The 26433-nt window shown below is 35.2% G+C and overlaps 1 protein-coding gene across 2 annotated transcripts; it reads left to right on the top strand.

Moving 5' to 3' along the window:
* The first annotated feature begins 1676 nt into the window (after positions 1-1676).
* LOC127428635 (epidermal growth factor-like protein 7) lies at positions 1677-26245 on the top strand. 2 transcript variants are annotated; one of them, XM_051677105.1, is made up of 9 exons: positions 1677-1868; positions 13596-13753; positions 13883-14008; positions 14106-14218; positions 14710-14805; positions 16599-16790; positions 22125-22201; positions 25582-25765; positions 25852-26245. In XM_051677105.1, exons 2-9 carry the CDS (start codon positions 13674-13676, stop codon positions 25869-25871), a joined length of 888 nt encoding a protein of 295 aa, XP_051533065.1. In that variant the 5' UTR covers positions 1677-1868; positions 13596-13673; the 3' UTR covers positions 25872-26245. The 2 variants fall into 2 exon arrangements, with proteins under 2 accessions (XP_051533065.1, XP_051533066.1); XM_051677106.1 differs by lacking the exon at positions 1677-1868 and adding an exon at positions 4306-4579.
* The last annotated feature ends 188 nt before the right edge of the window (positions 26246-26433 follow it).

Here is a 26433-nt window from a genome sequence, read left to right as displayed (position 1 = left end):
AACAGTGAGGCCTGTTTTTCTACAGAGTCGATCAAGACGACGACCCACTCTCTTCAGTGCCCGCAGTTCTGGAGTAAACCAAGGCGATGAGCGAGAAGAGGGCATCAGCTTTGTCTTGATGGGGGCGTGCTCCTCGAGGGCAGCTGAGATAGCTGAATTATAATTTGAGAGGATGTTTGAAGGACAGGACAGTTTCAAAGAGTCAGAAAGTAAGGGTGCACAGACAGAGGTGGAGAATGATGAGGGGTCGACTGCTTTTAGGTTGCGATAAGATACCACAGTTTTCTTGTATCACTTACAGCGAGGTAAATTAAATGACAATTCTAAAAGTTTGTGATCCGAGATGCCAATTTGTGTACCGGTTGAAGAAACATTATTAAGACCTGATGTACAAACTAAGTCAAGTATATGACCATGGGTATGGGTAGAAAAATTCACATGCTGAGTTAAATTGAAGAATTCAAGAACATTCATGTGTTCAGTTGTATTTGAACAGTCAGTATCAACATGGATATTGAAATCACCAAGCAGTATAACATGGGGAGACATAGCACAGGCAACAGTGAGTATTTCACTAAGTTCAGAGAAAAAGTGAGGCTGATACTTTGGAGGTCGGTAAATCAATAACACAACGAGTGGAGTTTCACCAGCAATCTTGAGAGCCAGATATTCAAAAGACGTGACATTATGAAATTCAGTCAAAACCGCTCTCATGCCATCTCGACAAACAACAGCTATTCTGCCCCCTTTTCCGTGAGGTCGGGATTTAGACAAATATTTGTATCCGTGTCGTAAACAAATTTAGTTGTAAAAAGTCATTAGGTGTTTGCCAGGTTTCAGTTAGCAGTAGCATGTCCAGTTTCTTATCAGTTATGAGTTCACTGAGAATTGACTCTTTGTCTATTAAAGAGTGACAAAAAGTGACAAATCCTGACGAACAAATCCGAAGTGTTTTGATGTGGAGTAGTGCTCATCTTTAGTTAAATGCCTCAGTGAAAGTGAGTTTGAGCATCTTGCCGATGCAACATCAGTTTTACAGCTGCATCAGATGCTGCATCCAAGCCGCTAGGTTTCAGTGTAAGTCTAAGATGACACAAAGACAAAAATGCACCTTTAAAGTAACAATAGCATAGTTTCACTTTTTACTGTCATAAATCATAAAAAAAATTGTTTTTTAAGCTGTCCCTATATACTGACAGATTATCAGCAGGTGCACAGAAACAAACACTAAAGTAAATAAATAAGAAAAAAAATCATGCATACTGCTGCTGTTGCTTGCAAATAGTATACAGTTTATTAATACAACCTTGTTGTTGTTTTCTCTCTCTCTCTTTATTTTAATTACCTGACTGGCGTTATTGCTCTTGACAAACAATGTAACTTGATCTTTCTCTCTTTTTCCTACTGAAACAGAGTAGGCTTTTTCAAATCTCAGGGCCAAAATCTCACCCTCATCGTTTCTACAAATCACAGTGCGTTTGTGCTCTCAGAGAAAGACGTGATTACTCATAATAAGCACTTTAGGGGCATTTAGGGGAGTGGAGTGCATGAGTGTTTGTGTGGGGCCAGAGAGTTTTATCAGCGCTAAACACTTGCAGGATATCCGGTTTGGGATTGTCCATCCAATTCCTGAGTTCCACAGGAAGCGCTGGATAAAAAGCAGGAGAAAAACGCCCAAACGCATCTCATTCCTCGCCTGTCTGTTCACGGGGAGCATCGATCGAGTCATTGACCACACGGTGCTCTTTATCAGAGAATAAAAGAGTTGATAAGAAATGGTGGCGAAGGAGAGGCGCGTCAGAGCGCGCGGCAGGTGGATCAAATGGCCACGAGCACAGCGCGAGATCACGTGATTTTATCATAAACGGGTGAGTGTGTGAACATCTTTGATAACACTTTTATCAATCAGTCATTAACAGCCATTATGTTTAATGTATCAGTAGTTCATGTATATTCGAAAATGAATATAGCCACTATGTGTCATAACATGTAGCCTAACTTTTGAAATATTGTACATTAACTGTAAAATGTACATTAACTAGTGAGCTGTCCAGTTTTATATGTGTATGACATAATATATTCTCTCTACATTTTATTTTAATCATTTTAATTTCATATTAATTATCATAGTTTGATAATTATCAATGCAATTGTGTTTCTTAAGGTCTTGGCAAGTTGTTGATTATATATATATATATATATATATATATATATATATATATATATATATATATATATAACTACACTGTAAAAAAATGTCTGTAAAATCTGTAATTTTAATGGTAAAAGACTGTTAAAATGCTACAGAAATAAAACGTTAATTGATTAACTGAATATTAACTGTAAAATATACAGTAAAAAATTTAATATATTTGAAAAGACAATATAGTAGTTTTTACAATAAAATGTTGTTAAAATATTTTTTTTTAGATGTAAAAATTATGATTTTCCTGTAGAATTAATGGTATAAATGTGCATTATGTTTATCAAGAGAGTACATGTACTTTATACAGTCAATTATTGTTAAAATTACAGTAAAAAACAATAATCGGGCGTTCCCACAATTTCCTACGTGACCCATCACATTTCATTAGATTTTATGGGAATAGTTATGTTTCTTCTTATTTTTAATATCAGTTATGTACATTGGGGTGTTCTGTTTTATATTTGTTTATTTAACGTAGTTTAGTTTAGTTAATGTATACTGCATTATTTAAATTTCACATGTGTTACCCTGATGGTGTTTAGTGTTTGTGTGAGTGACACTGAGCACTGTCTCTACAGTTTATTGGTCATTGCTCCTGGAAGAGCCACTATTGATGAACTCAGAAGTTTCAGAAGGTTAATATCAAGTTTATGACATTTTTATATTGTAAATTTAACAGATTTATTTTTATTTTTATTTTATTTTTACAGTGCCATCGTGGTCATGTAAACCACCATGTGTACAACAGTTTTAAACTGTAAAATATTCAGGTTGTTCAGTAAAGTTATTTAAATTTGAACTGTATGTTTTACATAATTATTCTGGCAACCACAGCTGCCAGGTTTTTTTTTTTTTTTAATTTTTTTTTTTTTTAAAACAACAGGATTTGTTTTTTTTTTTTTTTTTTTTTTTTTTTACAGTGTACATTTGAGCTTAAATATTTAGTAAGAAAGTGAATATTGATGGGTTGTGAGGTAGATCTCATGGGTTCTGGTTTATTATGTGGAGTGCAACTGAGTTTTAAGATTTCACCTGAATTTTTAAATTAGCCTACTTACATTTCAGACTTTTTCTTTCTTATACAATATTTTGCAGTTAAAACTAAAGAGACAATAGACATGTCTTTTGGCTTTTTTATACACTAGCCAAAAGTCTGGACACACTGACTCATGATTTATTATTAGCCTACAGTTTTACGCATTATAGAATAATAGCAAAGTTGTAAAAACTATTAAATGGAAGTATATGAGTATGTAGTGACCAACAATGTTAAACAAATCAAAACTACTGTATATTGGTAACACTGTATAAGGTTCCATTCGTTAACATTAGTTAATGCATTAGGTATCAAAAACTAACAATGCACAAAATATATTTTTTTTACAGCATTTATTAATCTTTGTTAATTTTAGTTAATAAAAATACAGTTGTTCATTGTTAGTACAGTGCATTAACTTATGTTAACATATGCAACTTTTGATTTAAAAATTGAGTTACTACTATATGTTAAAAACAACATGAACCAAGAATAATAAATGCACTAAAAGTATTGTTCATTGTTAGTTCATCTTAACTAATGTTGTTAACTAATGGAACCTTATTGTAAAGTGTTACCACTATATTTTATGTTTTTGCTTCTTCAAAATAGCCAACCTTTGCCTGATTAAAGCTCTACATCCTGAGATGCTTTTTAAACTATTTTGAAGGTGTTTTCATGGATGCTGGAAACTTGCTCACTGTCTTTCCTTCACTATGCAGGCCAATTCATTTATTAAAATGAATGCAAATAAGTAAACATTCCTTCGTATGTAAGCACCATTTATATTTGTCTACAAATCTAATTTGATGCATTTAAGCACAAGCTTTTAGATCTAAAGACCACGAGAAACATAAATTCAGTCAAGTGAGTCCAAACGTTTGACTGTGTAGGCTACTGTACAAGTAATAAATCCGTGACCCATGTAAACCGAGCACGGCTGCGAGTGAATTCTAGCCGCGATTACGTCATGCGCGCGGAGTGAGTGTCTCCCAGTGAGCTTCTCCCGGGACGTCCCGGTGAAGGAGGGGCAGTTTTGGTGCGCTTTGACAGTTCAGAGAACTGAACTTAGCATGCAAAAAACTCCTAAACCCCACGCAAACACGGAGAGCTGATCCACGGGAGGCACGCGCCAGGAATTTTGCGCGTTTTGGGGCAAACGCATGGTTGTTTGGGATTATTTATAAGAATATTCCGGGCCTGTACTTGAGTTTAGAGGAAAACTTTGTTTTGGGGGACCACTGTATTTCTTTTGCACCCCTTACGTCCACGCACGAGACTGTGTGTGTTGGTTGTTTAGCTTCACAGCGGTTAAGCTCGTGGACAGGAGTGATCCAGTAAGTTTTTTTTATTTTTTTTTTTTGCATGTGTCTTTAAATAATATTTTTTAATTAATATAGGCTATGCATCACTTTATCGTCATCATTTTATATGTTTGTGCATGCAACAACCTGTTGTTATAGTTCATTGTGTATGTGCGATGCGTTGAGATTATTGCTGCTCTCATTCGAGTCTGTGTTTCAATATCAGTGTCATAATACTGATTTGGAGCAACACTTTGTAGTGATGTCCGATTCGCGAATTGTTCTTTTGAACCGATTCTTTTAGATGGTCTCGAACAACCCGATTCGCAATGCGTTGGTAGATCACCCAAAGCTGAGGCATGACTTTGTTGATAAAAACTGTGATATAGGAACAATTTTGTTAACAAAATGAGAATAATGAATATTATTAGGTCTAATAGTTAATAGTAGCCTATTATAAGTACTGACAACACTGTTCTTGATGTTTAGTGATGCTGTTAGCAATGGGCTATTTATGGAACAAACCATTTGATTGAACCTCGTGTAAATATAATGATTAACAGCTAAATGAATCGTAAAATGCTTCGTGGGTACTACTTAAAAAACTTTTGAGCGATAATACGGTTGTGAATCCGCTTTTAGAACCTGTTTCATTAAACGAACTGTCCGAACGAACCGATTCGCAAAGCGTTGGAAGATCTCTCAAGGCTGAGGGATGACTTTGTTGATGAAAAACAGTGAAATGGGGCTAATATTGTTAACAAAAGGGGAATAGTTAATATTATTAGGTCTTATAGTTAACGTTAGACCTGTTATTAATATTGGCAACACTGTTCTTGATGTTTAGTGACGTTGCTATCAATAGGCTTGTCTAAGTCTGGAACAATAAACAACTGGACCTCGTGAAAATATGATGATTAACAGCTAAATGAAACGTAAAATGCTTCACGGGTGTACTACTGAGAACATATTTAAGTGATGACACGATTGTGAAACCGCTTTTAGAAACCTGTTTACTGTTTGAACGAACCGATTCGCTAAAATGAATTGGACTTGTTGAACATGTGAATGGTCGCATGTAATGTTACGTAGAAACAGCGCCGCGTGTTGGTTATCTAACGTAGAGTCGAAACAGTCAGACTTGCCAGGGATACTTTCAGGCAATGTTTGGAATGGCATATACTACTCGTTTTGCAGTTTGTATAATGTGCACATTATGCACATTTTCTATACGCATAGAATACACACATGTGCAGTATACAACAGAGTGCAATGCAGTCAACTTGACCTTCCATATCCAGTGTGACAAATAGGAGCGATGTTTGACATCTCTTTCTTGACTCATTATTTGATTGAACTGGCAAAAGTTGCACATCATTAAAACGTAAAAAAAGAAGAAGATCTGAGATGATAACTGGATGCCACTCGCTGAATTAAATATCTAATAAGTACTAGTATTTCATTCTGAGCTCTGATGCTCATGTGAGTCTAGCTGACGGCTGGGCCCTCCATTAGTCTCAACTGCTTCCGGTAATTAGAGTAATTATTTGTGATTATATGCAATGATATGTATCAAAATGTCTTTGTGTGTTAATGTGCAGAGCTTTGCGTTAATTAGCAGTGTGTGTGGGTGTGCATTGCATCATGTGCATATGTGAGGAAAGAGAGTTTATTTATATAGGGATCAACTAAATATTTGAAATTTTGCACCAGACATGCATGGAATAAAGGATTTAGGTCAGCTGATCTGTAAACAGTTTTGCAATTTTGATTCAGAGTTTATTGATAATTGCTGATCTGGAGCCAAATGCATAAAACTTCTCAGAAATGCTCCTAAGAATAGTCTTAAGCTTTGACTTAAGTGTCAAAAAATTCTTAGCAAAGAGTAGGACTTGTGTAAGAGTGGGAGCTTTTAGCAAAGTCTAAGTCTGATTCTTAGGTGCTGACGGAGGTGACACTTAAGTGTTGTGAAATAAGGACTACAGTGATGTCGACCAGCTGGTATGACATCATTAAATCACTCATGATTTACTACAACACATTATAAAACAATGTTTTGATAATAGGATATTTTCTGTTGATTAATTCTTTGGTTAATCAAATGAGAAAGCCAAATTGAATTTCCTGTATTTTAAAACATTATTCCACATTTTTCCGAATGTTGTCCTCAAACAATGTGCAAATTTAAGGCTACAAAAAAATCCAAATGCAAAATCTTGCAATATAAATATATATTATAAAAATATAAATATAAAGAAATATAAATAGAAGGACAATTTAAATCACAAAATGAAGTGATAAACCAAACTGTTATAATCCCATTACATATAAGATTTCAGTGAAACATGGTTCAATTTAATGATAAATTTGACATTAAACATATCAACAATATTTTATTGTGGCACTCCATTTGTTTACTTCACCCCATGAATATTTGTATTATTTTATTTTATTGTATTTTATTTAAATTTTTGGTCTATTTAAAGTAATAATGACTTGCTGTTTTGGACAAGTTGTTTTGCAAGCTGGGAATGTACACTTACATGACATTGAGTTTATAATATTGACAAATAAGAATAAATCAGTAAAATGTAAGTTATGAGCTGGGGTTTAACATCTCTCAAGCACATTGAACAGCAGAAGGAATCTGTTAAAGCACCTGACAACCCACATAAAACCATGAGATTATTAAATGTTTTATATAGTGCTTGGGTTGGGGTCTTTTCAGTTGCAGCTCTGTACCATTTTTCAAATGTCTTTTTCCTATTGAAATACCTTTTTACTACAGTAAAGTGGCATCACAGATGGAGGTTTGTCATGCAAGTGCAAATATCTTCAACTAATCATAATTGAATTAATTGTAGATTATTTTCATCATTGATTTTTTATCATTTTAGTGATATTTAGATTTGATGAATTAGTTGTTGCAGCCCTCTGAAAGCTTAGACAGGTAACCCATCACATTTTTAAAATGCTTAATTCACTACAATGAGTTCAGTGTATTAATTAAATAAAAAAATGTGCTGCAATTAAATATATATATATATATATACAGTTAGGAGACCTCTCCAGCACTCTTAAACAATTTAGGAGCTGGGACCAAATCTTAACACTTATGAAACTTTATGAATCACACTTATTCTTAAGTCTAGGAATAAGAGTAAAATGACGTCATTCTCAGAATTTTGACACACTTAAGACTAAAATTTTACTCTAAGTGGCTTTATACATACGGCCCCTGAAGTCAGTGGTATCAGATAATATAAGTGATTATTTTTTTTAAATTCTCACAGTGTCCAGATTAGGCCAATATTGCAGCCAATCATATGAGAGCTTTTCAGTCCAGTGAAGTAAATCTTAAAGGGATAGTTCAACATGTCAAATTCTCATTTAAAACAAATGATGCCACAAATACTGTCATTTGAGATGAACTTGCATTGAACCTGGAATATTCCTTTAACAATTTGGAGTTAAACTATTGCTGTAACTGTAACTGTGTAGTAGCACAATCACTAGCATCCAAATAGAGTTTGTTTATTTGTGAAAAACCACAATGTGTTTTGCAAATGTTACGCACACTGCTTCTCCAAAACCATGACTCAGAGATCTGGCAATAGCTTACAGCTTTTACATATATGACACGTGGTAAGTGTTTACAAATGATGGCAATCAGATGAATTGTTAGAGACACACACATATAACGTTTCTGTAATTGACCCAGCCTGCAGGTATGGGTCTGTTAAAAGCATTAGGCGTTTGGCAAGAGATCTGTATGAAACAGAGGTCCTAAACCACTTTACGACCTCATTCTGGTGTCTCTGTGGTGGTCCAACTCAAACCATACATTATGAAAACATTATCTGATCCAGAGTCAGCATAAATCAGCCCAGATTGAGGAGTTAACACCATTGTCACTGGTAAAAGCTGACCCACAATCAGTAGGCTGAGGTTCAAACCTCACTAGGTGGAGTAGAGCAGCTATAGCATTGTGGAAGGTGTCATTTAATTTCACAAATCTGACATTAAACAACCACCAGACATATGGAGAACATAGTAATGTATCTGAACTCCGAAGACGGTTTTAAAACAATTACACACACACTCAGCCAATTAAACACATTCATTTTCTCAAGTGTTACATGTCACTAGTCTACAGTTAATTTTAAAGGAATAGTTCACCCACTATTGATAATCCTGTCATTATTTACTCAATATCCCACATCATTTGGAACACAAAAGGAGGTGTTAGGCAGAATGTTAGTCTCAGTCACCATTCATTTTCATTGTGTGGAAAACGATGCAATGAATGTGAATGGTGACTGAGGCTAATATAAAAATAACACAAAATAAAATAAAAATGAGCATTTTCATTAGTTGTAATTCAATAGTTTATATCAGGAATTGATACTTAATAAGTAATTATTGATAAATAAATTAAATTATTATATATAAAAATATATTTTTGTGTATATTTAAAATTCCAAGTAGTATGACGAACATAATTATAGTTATGAGTGAATGACAGATAATTGTGAAATTCTACTGGTAAAAATGGAGTTTACTAGAAGTAATTCCATTCCTATTATCAAGAATTAGATTTAGAAAATCATGCTATTTACACTATTAATAAAGGGATAGTTCACCCAAAAATGAAAATTCTCTCATAATTTACTCACCCTCATGCCATTCCAGATGTGTATGACTTTATTTCATCTGCTGAACACAAACAAAATTTTTAGAAAAATATCTCAACTTTGTTGGTCCATACAATGCAAGTCAAGAATTTTTAAGGTCCAAAAAGCACATAAAGGCAGCATAAAATTAATCCATACAACTCCAGTGGTTAAATCCATGACTTCAGAAGCAATATGATTAGTGTGGTACACTAAATATTAAATATTGAACAGATCAATATTTAAGTCTTTTTAAATTCTTCTCCCTGCCTACTAGGTGGCGATATGCACAAAGAATGTGAATAACTAAAAACAGAAGAAGAATGTGAAAGTGAAAGTGGAGATTTATTGTAAAAAAGGACTAAAATATTGATCTGTTTCTCACCCACACTTATCATATCGCTTCTGAAGACATGGATTTAACCACTGGAGTCTTATGAATTACTTGTATGCTGCCTTTATTTGCTTTTTGAGCTTCAACATTTTTGACCCTGTTGACTTGCATTGTATGGACCTACAGAGCTGACATATTCTTCTAAAAATCTTCATTTGTGTTCAGCGGAAGAAATTTAAGTCATACACATCTAGGATGGCATGAGGATGAGTAAATTAGAGAATTTTCGTTTTTGGGTGAACTATCCCTTTAATAAACCTAATATATTGTAAGTTTGTCTTCCTGCCTATTTATTTCTGTCTCTGAGCTTAGTTAAAAAACAACATACAGTACACTAACAAACCCCCTGTACAGACTCTGCTAACCAAAACATGCACTGGAACAGAGGAAGACACACACATAGGAGGAAAACCTCAAACATAAAGGACAAAATCATTAAGCACTGAACAGGTTTAAGATGTGTCGTTAATCTGAAGAAAATATGGGAAGAAAGGCAGTTAAAAGGCTTCTTACAGAAGAACACACACACTCTCGCCACCACACTAATAGCTAAGGGTTTTAGGGTTGTTGTCAAAAGCTCTCTAGGAAACACATTGTGATATATTTTACACTGCTGCTCTAAAGCTGAACTCATTAAACCAGCATTAAACAAATGATTACTGTAAGCTGTTCAAGATGAGAGTGAACATGCTACACACATGCACAGGCTGAAACCCAGGGGCCCCCAACTCCCAGGGGGGCCCATATTCGCAGCGTCCACCACCCTGTTCTCCCTCATCAACGTTCGTGTGAGGAGCACATGTAAACACGTGCAGCGGGACTGGTGGAATGATGAGCCACACAGTACCTTAATGCTCCCCTGCACACACGTGTGTACATAGACATACATAAACATACAAGTGTGCACATCAGTTTACAATTAACTCAATCACTTCTGCAAGAGAAATGACTTTTAATATACAGTAGATGATGTTCTCAAAGTTTCAGGTGAAATGTATACTTGTGCATGTACTGTTTGTGTGGTGAACCCACATGCTACATACATGTTTCAGTAATCAATGCCATATTTTTAATAATGTGCTCTTATTAAAATAATATTTAAGGGCTGTTTCATGTTTCAAATCTTCATGTGGACACAGAAATGTCTTAAATTGTTTGTACAGTTATAAAGTGAGCATGCATGTACACAATTTCTCACTTAACTAAATTTACAGAACCTTGCATGTCAGATTCATTCAACAGTGATTTGTAACAAAGATGATGACATTTCTGTAATTTTCTTAAAATTATGGTCTTTAACTCTTAGCTTGATTTTAAACATGAAACATTATTTTGTGTCTGTCCTCATTTAAGGGGAAAATGGTTATAAATGATGTGTGTTAAATGAGAGTGTTTAAATATGTTCCTTCTCATAATGTCTGTCTGAAGAACTGTTTTGTGTGTGACTGTTCCCATCTGTTCTTTTGTCAATGGATCAGAGGGAGTATAACATAAATAAGTTGTCTTAAAGGAACACTTCGGGTTCAATACAAGTTAAGGTCAATCGACAGCATTTGTGGCATAATGTTGATTACCACAAAAAATACTTTCGACTCGTCCCTCCTTTTCTTAAAAAAAAAAAAAAAAAAAAAAAGGCAAATAAATGGAGGTCACAGTGAGGCACTTACAATGGAAGTCAATGGGGCCAAATTTTGGAGGGTTTAAAGGCAGAAATGTAAAGCTTATAATTTTAATAAAGTACTTGCATTTAGGGCTGGGCAAAAAACAGTTTTTTTATTTCGATTAATTTGTTTTTTGGGGGGGTTGATTTGATATCGATTCGTTACTTTTCATGGATCGATCTTTTAATCTTATGCGCAACCCTCCACGACAATGAGAGGAAATCACTCACATTTGCAACCAAATTTCGTGCTATGTGACTAAAAATGTATATATATATATATATATATATATATATTTGGCAACTGGCTGGTAAATGTTTAGATTTCACTCAGCAGTGATTGTGTAATATAGTGGTGGAGTATCAGCAGCGAGATCCTTTCACGGCGTGTTGAGTAAAAGTTGTTCCGTGTAATGTGTGTCCAAAGACGAGATCCACGCACACCATTTGTCATTGAATACAAATGGTTAGTCTCTTTTAATATCCTTCCTGTACTTTACAGTCAGTTGTTGATCATAAAAAACAAAAAAAGAAACATTTAATTGTAATCAGGCGTAGCACAGATGAGATAAAGCCATTCGAGTCCTCTCTAGTTAACATGCGCTAATTCAAAGAGCACCTATTATGGTTTTTAAACGTGCCTAATTTTGTTTTAAAGGTCTCATACAATAGATTTACATGCATCCAAGGTCAAAAACACTTTAATTTGGGTTAGCCTAACCTAACCCTAACTCATAATTTAAATTGCAGCATTACCTTCTTTTTTTTTCCCAGTGTCAAAAACGACTCATACAATGATCCATTCTGAAGGATTCATTCTAAACTCCTCCTTTCAGAGAGCCTACCCTGCTCTAATTTGTCAGATGTCCCAGTCTGTTGTGATTGGTCTACCACTTAGTGTAGTGTTTGAGAGCGGGTCAAAGCTGTTCACGAGCAGCCAGTGAAGACCAGAGGTGGGTTTTTGTTACCAAATTACGTAGGTTAGTACAGGAAGTAAGTCTGGAATTACTAACGACTCGTTTCAGGTGTTCAGAATCGGTTCTTTCTTTTGGGTGTCAATAAATCCATTTGTAATGCACTTTGCAGACGTTTTTACATTCACAAACAGCTATATAACTCACTACATGAAAGGTAATATTTTAAAAACCATAATAGGTGCTCTTTAAAGACACTATTTACAGAAATGCAGGATTCTCTTAAAGAGACAGTAACGTTTTTTAGCACGTGTTCAACAAATCAATGTAAATACCTGTAAATAGTACAAATTATACAAAAAATTTTTTAATATATATATATATATATATATATATATATATATATATATATATATATATATATATATATAAAATATAACATATGCAATATAACATCATATTTTTGGATTAAATACATTTATTCATTTTTAAAAAGCTAAAATGTGACCAAAATGATGAAAAACTAATCAAATATAATTAGTAAAATCAATATTTTCAAATTGTACCTAGTTAAAAGGTCCCCTGTATAATTTATTTCATATGTTAGCAAAAGGGACATTATAACTGAAGTATACCAACATGAATCAACATTGAATCAAATCGGAATCAAATCAAATCGAGAGCTTGTGAATTAGAATCAAAACGGGAAATCTGTATATGTACCCGGCCCTACTTACATTAATTCTTCTGTTAAAACTTGTGTATTATTTGAGCTGTAAAGTTGTTTAAATCTTTGTTTTGACGGTCGTTTTATGGTCAACGCGTTACATCGTCATGGCAATGAAGTTGTAGAATTGGATGTACATGTACACAGAACAGGTTAGCAAGCAATGTATCACACTAAAATCATGTTAACACATATATTGTTTACGTCTTGTGGCTACACTTTTGAAACAGTGAGTATTTTTACGTTTACGGATTGGCCCCATTGACTTCCATTGTAACCCCGACCTTTGCTTTGTTCAAAGAAAAGGAGGGGCGAGTCAAAATACATTTTTGTGGTTATCAACATTATGCCACAAATGATGTCGGAAAATTCCTTTAAAAGCGAGTGTATATTTGTATGTTAAAGTCCGACATCAAATTTATGAAAAGCAATGAAGATATTGGAAGAGACCAGGAAAAGCTACAGTTTTACATTGTCTGCCACTTCTGTGTTCTAGGGTGTTGTGGGAGGTTGCTCAGTTGTTCTGAGTGATTTTTAGCATGTTGCTTTGTAGTTTTTAGGGTGTTCTGGGTGATTGCTTACTGGTGCAAGTCTGTATTATATTATGGACCCTAGATATGGCTCCTCCTTCAATTTCAAGTCTAAGTATATTTAAGTGTAATCTATCTCTTCCTTTCTCAGGTAGCTGAGTGTGTCAGAGGGGTCAGACTCACCTGTGAGACACACCTGAGAGGGAGACAGGTAGAGAGAAAGAGAGAGATGTACACAGCAGTCCTGCTCTCCTCCTCCCTGTTCCTTCTGCATGTGACCTGTACACCTCAGTTTCACAGTCACCATGGGTAAGGCTTGCACGTCACTATAATGGTCACATAATAACACACACATGTTTACCTAGCCACACACTCCTGTACAACCACTACTTTTAAAAAAGAACTCGCATGGTTTTATTCCATATGTGTGTGTTTCAGGAGGAGAGTGTGTATTGGAGATGCATGGAGTCGTCATGTGTCTTATAGCACAGAGACATTTCTACAACCAGTACACAAACCCTACATCACCATGTGCCAAAGTCAACGTCTGTGTAGCACTTACAAGTAAGAACACAAACACAAGAAAACACATTCACATACTTTACATGCAGTATATTTGTAAGCCTAATCTGTTATACTTTCACTGGACTGTGTGTTACAGGACAATTTACAGGGTTTCTTACAGGCAGGTGAGCAGAGCAGTTCCTAATGTACACATTTACCCAGAGTGCTGTCCGGGATGGAGACGTATGCATTCGCATAACTGTAATCAAGGTAACAGGATGTCAATACAAAACTGTTTGTTTGTATGCATTTAGAATGTTCGGTCCCACTTTATATTAGGTGTCTCTAACTACTATGTACTAACATTAAAATACATTACATTAAAAATGTATACACTAAAATACAATGTATTTATTGTGTAACTACATGTTGTTCTGCAAAATTGTCACAAAATTCACATTTGCTGCTACTGAGGTTAAGGTACGGTTAGATTTAGGAGTAGGGTTAGGGGTTAGGTTAACAGTGTAACTACAGATGTAATTAAATGCAGGTACCTTAAATGTAAGTACAATGTAACAACACATGTACATAGTAAGTACATTATAACAAATGATTAAGTACATAGTAGTTAAAGACACCTACTATGAAGTGGGTCAGAATGTTCTTTAACATGTACATTTTTATTACAAGTGTATTTATATTTGCATATATGTACTGATTTAAGATGATGTGTCTCTATATGTAACTCTCTCTCTCTCTAGCGGTGTGTGAGCAGTCTTGTGTAAATGGAGGGTCGTGTGTAAGGCCTAATCATTGTGCGTGTCCAAAAGGATGGACAGGGCGAGACTGCCAAACAGGTGCTCACAAATACACACACAAATTTACACTGTAAAAATGTTTTGCCAGGTAACCTAAAACGTGAATGCGCTTCATGTGGTAACATCTACTTAAACTGAATTTATTCAATGCTATTTTATCAGAATGTACATGAAAAATTTGGCTACACCAACAAAAGTAATTTTAATGGGTTAGATCAAGTAGAAATACATCTTCGAGCTAACAATTGCAGGTTTTGCCAGTGTGTTTAGAGTCATGTTTTTGGCACACAGCCTGTAAAGCGTGTTGAATGCACAAATATTTGCATGCATTATGATAGATAAGGTACTGTATATGGTTGATATCTAAGGATAAAGATGGTTCAATACAACAAAACCACCAAGTGCAACACAATTTGTTACTTTTCGTTTTGCACATTGATTTTAAAGGTGCATATCATGAAAAAATATTCTTAAAAAACAAGTACACTGAAAATAAACCCAAAGTTAACCTAAAAACGGTGCTTTGGGCGGTTATATCTAAAACCTTTACTGGTTTCATTCAATGCAAAAATATTGTGCAACATCACTAAATCAACCTCAGTACATTAGGTTATGGCAAAAAAACTAATTTTAAGTCTTAGATTGAGTAGAAATAGCTCTTTAAAGGAACAATTCATCCATAAATGAAAATTCTTTCATCATTTACTCACCCTCATGCCATCCCAGATTTGTATGACTTTCCTTCTTCTGCTGAACACAAACGAAGATTTTTTTCTGTAGGTCCATCCAATGCAGGTGAATGGTGGCCAAACTTTTAAGGTACAATAAGCATAGAAAGGCAGCATAAAAATAATCCATATAACTCCAGTGGATTAATATATGGCTTTATAAGTGATATAATAGGCGTGGGTGAGAAACAGGTCAATATTTAAGTCCTTTTGTTTTTTTTTACTATAAATCTCCACTTTCACTTTCACTTGCACATTCTTCTTCTTTTGTTATTGCTGATTCACATTCTTTGTGCATATCGCCACCTACTGGGCAGGGAGGAGAATTTATAGTAAATTCTATATTCTAGGGTATAGTTTCTCACCCGCACCTATAATATCGCTTTTGAAGATATGGATTTAACCACTGGAGTCATATGGATTACTTTTATGCTGCCTTTATGTGCATTTTGAGCTTCAAAGTATTGGACCCTGTTGACTTGCATTGTATGGACCTACAGAGCTGAGATACTCTTCTTAAAATCTTCGTTTGTGTTCAGCAGAAGAAAGAAATTCATACACATCTGGGATGGCATGAGGGTGAGTAAATGATGAGTGAATTTTCATTTATGAGTGAACTATTCCTTTAAGGTAACAGTTGCAGGTTATCATTTTTTACAGTGCAGAAGTAACCTTGTCTAACATTGTAAGTGGACTTATAATTAAAAATAAGATACTATCAAATTGTAGAATATGGCCCTTTGAAGACAAAAACCCTTAAAGGGACAGTTCACCCAAACAAATTACAATTCTGTGATCATTTACTCACACTCATGTGGTTCCAAACCTGTATTAATTTCTTTCTTGCGTAAAAAACACAAAATAAATGTTCACAATCACAGCCTCAGTCACCATTCACTTTCATTATATGGTAAAAAAATATGCCATGCAAGTGAAGGGTGACTAAGGCTAACATTCTGCCTAACATCCCCTTTTGTGTTCCACGTCGGAAGGAAAGTCAAAAGGGTTTGGAAGAACGTGATCGTGAATACATTTTGACAGAATTTTCATTTTTGTGTGAACTATCCCTTTAAAACACTGTGCACTCTCTTTTTTCTCTTTCAGATGTGGATGAGTGTAAGGAAGGTCATCGCTGCTCACAGAAATGTGTGAATACGGTAGGGAGTTATCGGTGTGTGTGTGAGGATGGATTCAGTCTGGCTGAAGATGAACTGACGTGTTTGAGAATTCCTCCTCCAACTCCCACACCTGCTAGTCCTCCTAAAGCAGATGATCACTCGTCCAACAGAGATGATGGTAAGACATCTTTATAAGATAAAGGTGCTGTTAGCGAATTTAGCCTTTCTGGAACTTCCAGCAGACCAGCCATTGAATTAGCCACGCCCCCTCTTTCGAAAACCCCAACTCCAAAGCATACACCAATGAGTCAAAACATTATGACTGCTCACAGGTGAAGCGAATAACGTTGATCATCTCCAACAAGGCCACATGTCAAGGTCTGGGTAGATTAGATGGTAAGCAAACAATCAGTTCTCATAGTCAATGTGTTGAATGCAGGAGAAATGGGCAGGAGTAAAGACCTGAGTGACTTTCACAAGGGCCAGATTGTTATGGTCAGATGACTGGGTCAGAGCATCTCTGAAATGGCCAGGCTGTGGGGTCCCCAAGGCTCATCAAAGTGTGAGGGCAACGAAGGCTATCCCGTCTGCTCCGAACCGACAGAAGTTCTACTGTGGCACATGTCACAGAAAATTTTAATGATGGTTACGGGAGGAATGTGTCACAACACAGTGCATCGCACCCTGCTGTGTATGGGGCTGCCCAGCCGCAGACCGGCCATGATGACCACTGTCCACCGTCAAAAGGGCCTACAATGGGTATGTGAGTGTCGGAACTGGACCTTGGAGCAGTGGAAAAAGGGTGCCTGGTCCGATGAGTCCCATATTCTTTTACATAACGTGGATGGCCGTGTATGTGTGTGCTGTTTTCCTGGGGAAGTGATGGCACCAGGATGCACTGTGGGAAGACAACAAGCCGGTGGAGGGAGTGTGATGCTCTTAGCAATGTTCTGCTGAGAAACCCTGGGTCCAGCCATTCATGTGGATGTCAATTTGACACGTGCCACCTACCTAAACATCATGGCAGACCAGGTACACCTCTTCATGGCAATTGTATTCCCTGATGGCAGTGGCTTCTTTCAGCAGGATAATGGACCCTGCCACACCACACATATTGTTCAGGAATGTTTTGAGGAACATGATGAAGAGTTCGAGGTGTTGCCCTGTCCTCCAAATTCCCCAGATCTCAAATGGATTGAGCATCTGTGGGACGTGCTGGACCAACAAGTCTGATACACGGCGGCTCCACTTCACAACTTACAAGACTTGAAGGATCTGCTGCTAATGTCTTGGTGCCAGATACCACAGGACACCTTCAGGGGTCTTGTAGAGTCCATGCCTCGGCGGGTCGGCACTGTTTTGGCAGCACGCGGATTACCAACAGCACATTAGGCAGGTGGTCATAATGTTTTGGCTCATCAGTGTATATGGCATGCCCTGTGAATGCACACTGACTTCTGATTGGTTAAACAAACAATCTGATCGCGGCCCGCAGACATGTTTCCCCTGCTGTGTACCAAGCCTAGGGCTGTTACAGAGACAGGTGTGATATTTTATGGCACCTATTTTAATGATATCTGAGAAGTTTTCTATATGTAATCTCATTAAAAAAAAATCACTTTTTAAAACAATTCCTCTCAGGGTTCCTCTCTCTGTTGAAAACATTTAGTTTTTAACCCAGGTCAAGTCAATGTCTAGATACGTCCGTGCTAAATACTGTATCAACTGTAAATGAGTGCATTTATTTACCCTCTAGCGCCCCCTGTAGGCGGAACCCTGACCAGCCTCACGGTTCATTATTACTTTTGGTACGCGCTATGCCACTCTCAACTCGTACCGTGAGTAATAGTGCACTGTGACTGGTAACCACAGCACCTACGCTCGGACCATGGATGAAAGAAGTTCATATGTGTTTTGAGTGAACTGTCCCTTTAAGAGTACCAGCTTTAGTACCAGCAAGACCAGCACTGAAGTTTTAATGCTTGAGTCCATGTGAGAACCGTTACTCCGAACTGTCTTTCTGTGTCTCTAGTGTACCAAAACTAGCTTGTGATATTCAATCTGTAATCCTGTTGGCAGCATTTCCCTCCCATCTCCCTCTTTCTCTTTGTTTCTTTATCCTTCTCTCCCTATACTATTTCATATCTGTCTATGATTTAAAAATAACAACGAGAACAGAACCTCCTCTGCCCCTAGATAGTCATGTTCACCGTTTCCTAGCGACAGGCTAAAATACTGTAATCGCCACTCTTTTGGATTGGGCTTGGCTGGAACTCAAACACACATTCCAGAAAGTGAGTGGGTTAGGTTACTAAAATATGCAAAAAGAACCGTACAATTTCAAGGAATATTCCAGGTTCAATACAAGTTAAGCCTTTTTGTCAGCATTTGTGGCATAATGTTGATTACAACAACAATTCATTTTGACTTATCCCTCATTTTCTTTAACAAAAACATAAATCGAGGTTCCAGTGGGCACTTAAAATGGAAGTGAATGGGGCCAATCTGTAAATGTTAAAATACTCACTGTTTCAAAAGTATAGCTACAAGATGTAAACAATATGCGTGCTAACATGATTTTAGGGTGATACATTCGCTTACCAACCTTTTCTTATCCAATATAAATTATATAAACAACATTACAGCTCAAATAATACATAAGTTTTAAAAGTAGAATTAAAGTAAGTGCGTTTATAAATGCTCAACTTCACATTTCTGCCTTTAAATTCTCGAAAAATTGGTCCCATTCACTTCCATTGTAAGTGCCTCACTGTAACCTCCATTTTTGCTATTTTTAAAGAAAAGGAGGGACGAGTCAAAAGTATTTTTTTGTGGTAATCAACATTATGCCACAAATGCTGCCTCTTGAGCTTAACTTGTATTGAACACGGAACATTCCTTTATCATACGCAGTTGCTCTGTTGCAATGTAGAAATGGTGTGAGAATTCCTTTAATTTACCTTTTGCAATGGTTTCGCTGTTCCCACACTTGTCAAACCTCAGTGTTGTGGGGTATGACCCCGACCAACCCTGAGTCACACTCACACTTTAACATCTGTCTGGTGGAATGCCCAGTGGGAATCAAGCCGCAAGCTCAGTTTACTTAAACCTATCATCAGCATCACTGCAAGTAGGGCTTGGTAAAAACAGCAATTCTCCGATTAATCACAATCTTCATTTGATCCAGAGATCTATCATTTTCTGTAAAGTTTACTTTGGTTTTGGTTGTGTTGATTATTATATCTGTTAAATAAATAGCAATTGAACTGCATAGTTTGGGCCCTTTTGTTTCTAAAATTAATATTATCATAATGTACCAAGTTAGAAGATTCCCTTTCATAATTTACAGCATTAAATTGAGAGAATTTCTTTCATATACAAGCAAAAGGGACATTATAACTTAAATATACCCAAATTAATCAGAATAAAATAAAATCGTATCAAAATGTAGTCAAGAGCTTATAAATCAGAATTGAATCAAATAGGGAAATTAAGAGTAACTAACCTTATGACAATGGAGCATTTCCGCCAAAATACCTCAGTTCCACTTTATTTATTATCACTAATCTATGGGATATCATTCAAACTGTGTAAGAAATTTTCATAATCGTATTTTTCCTTTTCAATTACTTTTGATTACAGTGGTGTCTTAAACCAAGTGTTTGCAGTTTTATTGAAGTAAAACTGCAAATTTCTTCAAATGAAATTGCAAAAAAAAAAATTTTTTATTCCAAACCGGAATTTATTTCTCAAACACGCCTTTTCTTACACCCTGAGTAAATTGTTTTATACTTTTCTTTAAATCTAGTATGGAGAGAGTGCACTGATCTTAAACCCTGTAGTTGCTCTTAAAGGAATAGTTCACCCAAAAATGAAAATTCTCTCATCATTTACTCACCCTCATGCCATCCCAGATTTGTATGACTTTCTTTCTTCTGCTGAACACAAACAAAGATTTTTAGAAGAAAATCTCAGCTCAGTACGCCAATACAATGCAAGTGAATGGTGACCAAGACTTTCAAGCTCTAAAAAACACATAAATACAGCATAAAAGTGACCCATAAGACTTAGTGGTTTAATCCATGTCTTCTGAAGTGAGCCAATCAGTATTGGGTGAGAACAGACCAAAATATAACTCCTTTTTCACTTTACATCTTGCCATTGCAGACTCTAGGCACGATCATGATTTCAAGGTCGATTACACTTTCTAGTTCTTGACGCATGCACAGAGGATGGCACTGTGAAGTGTAATCGAGCTTGAAATCATGATCGCCAAAGAGACTACTGATGTCAAGATATACAATGAAAAAGGACTTACATTTTGGTCTGTTTTCATCCAAAACCGATTGTATCACTTCAGAAGACATGGATTAAACCACTGGGGTCTTTATGATTACTTTTATGCTGTATTTATGTGCTTTTTGGAGCTTCAAAGATTTGGTCACCATTTACTTGCATTGCATGGACCTACAGAGCTGAGATATTCTTCTAAAAATCTTTCTTTGTGTTCTGCAGAAGAAAGAAAGTCAAACACATCTGGGATGGCATGTGGGTGATAATGAGAGAATTTTCCTTTTTTAGGTGAACTATTCCTTTTTGTCTCTAGTTATAGTGTAATTTTAAACTAAATTAATTTACAAAAGGGCTGCTGAGTTTATTTGGCTCAAACTCTCAGAAACCTTAAATCCTAAACTACTTTAGCACATAGAGATAGAAGAGGATGAATTGTGTTAGGCTGAAAATGATGGTGGTGATTTTTCATTTACGACATCCAGTAACAGGGAGTGTAGAGAGGCCAATGTGGAACAAAATTTGTAGCTGTTGTTTCCCTTTTCATTTTGGCTCAATGCTGCATTCCAGATCTATCAAACGCAGACTGCTGGGGGTCACTGTTTTCCTTAGACACAAATCACACACACACACACACACACACACACACACACACACACACACGCTCTCTTCCACGTGTCTTCATAACACTACACATCTGGGACAGATTGACCGAGCTCAAATGTGTGTGTCTGGAGAAGTTGCCAAGCCAAAGCTTACTTTGAGGAAAATATGTGTGTGTGTGTGTGTGTGTTAGTGTGCGACCCATTGACTACTTTTTATACTGATAGAGCCTGACTGTTTGGTCACAAACTAAAATATTTAAAACAACAGCCAATGGATGGGACTGACTGAGCTATAAGCTCCGATATGATTGGTTATTAATCACTTCCCTTTAATAATTCAACCAATCCTCAGTGTCTAATATTGAAATGTAATGATGAAATTTGAACATTTCATGTAAACATTGGCATTTGAGTAAATATATGTGTATTCTATATGGTTCTACTTTGTTTACTTTATAAATCTACACCCAAATGTTTCTATTTTGCATTCTATTCTAAATCAATATAAAATGTTTCATTACAAGAAACATTTTCTTAATAGCAATTTGAGTTGGTTGTGTGTGTGGTGTGTTTGCATAAAAACATTATTTATTATTCTTTCTTTTTTGTTCTTGAAGGTAAAGATTTGGGATTGGTGGAAAACGTAACAGAAGAGGTTCAGATCCTAAAGAATAGAGTCGAGCTACTAGAACAGGTCAGAAACACACACACCTTCAGGTCATATCCTACTTCAAACGAAGGGTAACTAGTGTGTTTGCCAGGAGAGGTAATGGGTTCAAAGCCTTTGCTAATGATTTAATTAAAAGCAGTAGTCAGCTTTACACACAAAACAGGTTTTGAAACATAAAAACAGACATGTGCAGGTTACAAACATTGACCTCACATATTTCATGTGTTCAGAATAGAATAGTGGTGTACTGTTACTGCATATTAAGTATGTACTATATATTTTTTTTTATATTTTTTATATTTTTTATATAATTTTTTATATAGGTTGCGAAACGTCCTGTCAAGTCAAGTCATTTTTATTTGTATAGCGCTTTTCACAACACACATTGTTTCAAAGCAGCTTTACAGGAAATGTAGAGAGAAAATTACAGTAGTACGCTACATTATTGTTACATGACCTCACTATGTTGCATGTTTAAATCAGTGAGTGGCATTCAGTTCTCTCGGAAATAAATAAAATGACAGTAGTGGTAACACTTTCATAGGCAATTTAGTTATATGTTTCATACACAATTATGTTTACACAGCATGGTTTTTCAGAACAAAAGCTACAATGTAATCTAAGGCTGTGTTCATAACAGAATACTAGTATACTGCTTACTGCATACTAAGAATGTACTATATAATGCCTAGTATTTTTAAAAATAGTATGCGAAACAGTATGTAGTAAATGTGTCAAACAGTAGTTAGTAATAGACTACTAGTGTACTGCTTATGCATACTAAGAATGTACTATATAATGCCTAGTATTTTTAAAAATAGTATATGAAACAGTATGCAGTAAATGTGTCAAACAGTAGTTAGTAATAGACTGCTAGTGTACTGCTTATGCATACTAAGAATGTACTATGTAATGCCTAGTATTTTTTTAAAAGTATACAAAAGAGAATGCAGTAAATGTGTCAAACAGTAGTTAGTAATAGACTACTAGTGTACTGGGTATGCTTACTAAGAATGTACTATATAATGCCTAGTATTTTAAAAAATAGTATACGAAACAGTATGTAGTAAATATGTCAAACAGTAGTTAGAAATAGACTACTAGTGTACTGCGTATGCATACTAAGTATGTACTATATAATGCCTAGTATTTAAAAGAAATTGTATGCGAAAGTATGCAGTAAATGTGTCAAACAATAGTTAGTAATAGACAACTAGTGTACTGCTTATGCATACTAAGAATGTACTATATAATGCCTACTATTTTTAAAAATAATATGCGAAACAGTATGTAGTAAATGTGTCAAACAGTAGTTAGTAATAGACTACTAGTGTACTGCGTATGCATTCTAAGTATGTACTATTTAATGCCTAGTTTTTTGAAAAAATAGTATGCGAAACAGTATGCAGTAAATGTGTCAAACAGTAGTTAGTAATAGACTACTAATGTACTGCTTATGTATACTAAGAATGTACTATATAATGCCTAGTATTTTTTTAAATAGTATACGAAACAGTATGCAGTAAATGTGTCAAACAGTAGTTAGTAATAGACTACTAGTGTACTGCTTATGCATACTAAGAATGTACTATAGAATGCCTAGTATTTTTTTAAATAGTATACAAAACAGTATGCAGTAAATGTGTCAAACAGTAGTTAGTAATAGACTACTAGTGTACTGCTTATGCATACTAAGAATGTACTATATAATGCCTAGTATTTTTTTAAATAGTATGTGAAACAGTATGTAGTAAATATGTCAAACAGTAGTTAGTAAAAGACTACTAGTGTACTGCTTATGCATACTAAGAATGTACTATAGAATGCCTAGTATTTTTTTAAATAGTATACAAAACAGTATGCAGTAAATGTGTCAAACAGTAGTTAGTAATAGACTACTAGTGTACTGCTTATGCATACTAAGAATGTACTATATAATGCCTAGTATTTTTTTAAATAGTATGTGAAACAGTATGTAGTAAATATGTCAAACAGTAGTTAGTAAAAGACTACTAGTGTACTGCTTATGCATACTAAGAATGTACTATAGAATGCCTAGTATTTTTTTAAATAGTATACAAAACAGTATGCAGTAAATGTGTCAAACAGTAGTTAGTAATAGACTACTAGTGTACTGGGTATGCTTACTAAGAATGTACTATATAATGCCTAGTATTTTTTAAAATAGTATACAAAACAGTATGTAGTAAATATGTCAAACAGTAGTTAGTAGTAGACTACTAGTGTACTGTGTATGCATACTAAGAATGTACTATATAATGCCTAGTATTTAAAAAAATAGTATACGAAACAGTATGTAGTAAATATGTCAAACAGTAGTTAGTAATAGACTACTAGTGTACTGCTTATGCATACTAAGAATGTACTATATAATGCCTAGTATTTTTTAAAATAGTATACAAAACAGTATGTAGTACATGTGTCAAACAGTAGTTAGTAATAGACTATTAGTGTACTGTGTATGCATACTAAGAATGTACTATATAATGCCTAGTAGTTTTTTTAAAATAGTATACAAAACAGTATGTAGTACATGTGTCAAACAGTAGTTAGTAAAATACTACTAGTGTACTGCTCATGCATACTAAGTACGTACTATATAATGCCTAGTATTTTTTTTAAACTATGCAAAAACTTATGCCGTAAATATGTCAAACTGTAGTTTATAATAGACTATAGTGAACTGCTCACTGCATGCTATGTATGTACTATATAATTATATAAATACTATATAAACTAAATAGTATGTAATATATATATATATATATATATATATATATATATATATATATATATATATATATATATATATATATATATATATTTGTTTTGTTTTCACATATAAAAAGTATGTGAAACAGGATGCATTTTAAACATCTAGTTATCATCTCGACCATAAAAAAAAGTTATGGTAACTATAGTAATTATGGTAAATATAGTAAAGTTTCATCAAACTGGGATACAGTATTCCACGCAGTGTGCTTTGTTGTATACTGCACATTTTCGCAAATGTTGCAGGTCAAACTTGCACACGGTGCACAGTATACACACTAAGGATGCATCGATATGGAATTTCTGGGCCGATACCGATAATTCACCGCTCATTGTGACTAACATCAATAAATGATTATAAAATTCTACAAATTATCTGCGAAAACATTTACGATAATTCCACTATTTGGACAATAATATTTAGATTTTCCCAGTCAATATATCTTGACAGTCCCATCCGATGTATTATGGTAGTATGTTATTCTGACATTATGGCAAATTTTGTTCACTTCCGTCTACTATCATCTTTTGCTATTAGTTGAATATCGTTTTTTGAAAATAAAGCCATAATCTAAGATGAAAAAAACAACAATCTTTCTTTCTCTCTGTAGAAACTAGAGATGGTTCTGGCTCCGTTTAACACTCTCTTCCACGTGGACAGTGTCGGGGGTGGAGGAGACACGAACAGCTTCCTGTCCGACAGGACCAACTTCCTCTCGCATTCTCTGCAGCAACTTGACCGCATCGACTCGCTCAGTGAGCAGGTCGGATTTCTGGAGGAACGTATAGGAACCTGTAAGCATCCATTTGTTTATGTGTACGATGCTATCTGTACAACGGCAATTCTACTGCAATAAATAACCGTATTTACTTTGCTATAGGTGCCTGCCAGGAAAACTAGATCACTCAAAGATGGGCTGGATCCTCTTGATGGCACAAGTGAAAACAATAATCAACAACCACAACACTGATCAAAGAGTCTAAATCATGTACTTTAAATCAATTCAACAAGAATGTAGGGGAACATTGTAAAAGACACAATTTTGGAATGAATTTTTGGGAGAATGACCTGGTGCTTTAATCGTTTAGGAACTGATTTGTATTTCTTTTCTTTGTGTAAGTGCAGCTATATGGTCAGGAGAAATGTACATTTATATATTTATAATTCCATGTTCTTCTCCTAAGTATCTATTTTGAAACAGAAAAAAAAAGACGTTTACCTTTTTTGTAATTTTTACCTTAAATTTTTTTGTAATAAAAGTACTTACAATTGAATGTTTTAAGATCATTATTACAAACAAAATTGTGTGTGTGTGTGTGCAAACTAACAAACAAATGGCAAAACAATAGAAGTCTATGGTACATCCCCCTTTAGTGTTAGTGTTTGTTTGTGAAAAACTGATGAAGAACAACACAGAGAGAGATCAACAAAAAACTTAAATGTCGGAAACAAATCATAACAC

Source organism: Myxocyprinus asiaticus, chromosome 38 (genome assembly GCF_019703515.2).
Source record: "Myxocyprinus asiaticus isolate MX2 ecotype Aquarium Trade chromosome 38, UBuf_Myxa_2, whole genome shotgun sequence".
NCBI lineage: Eukaryota > Metazoa > Chordata > Actinopteri > Cypriniformes > Catostomidae > Myxocyprinus > Myxocyprinus asiaticus.
Note: the sequence above shows the minus strand (reverse complement) of the source record. Positions and strands in the feature narration are given on the sequence as shown.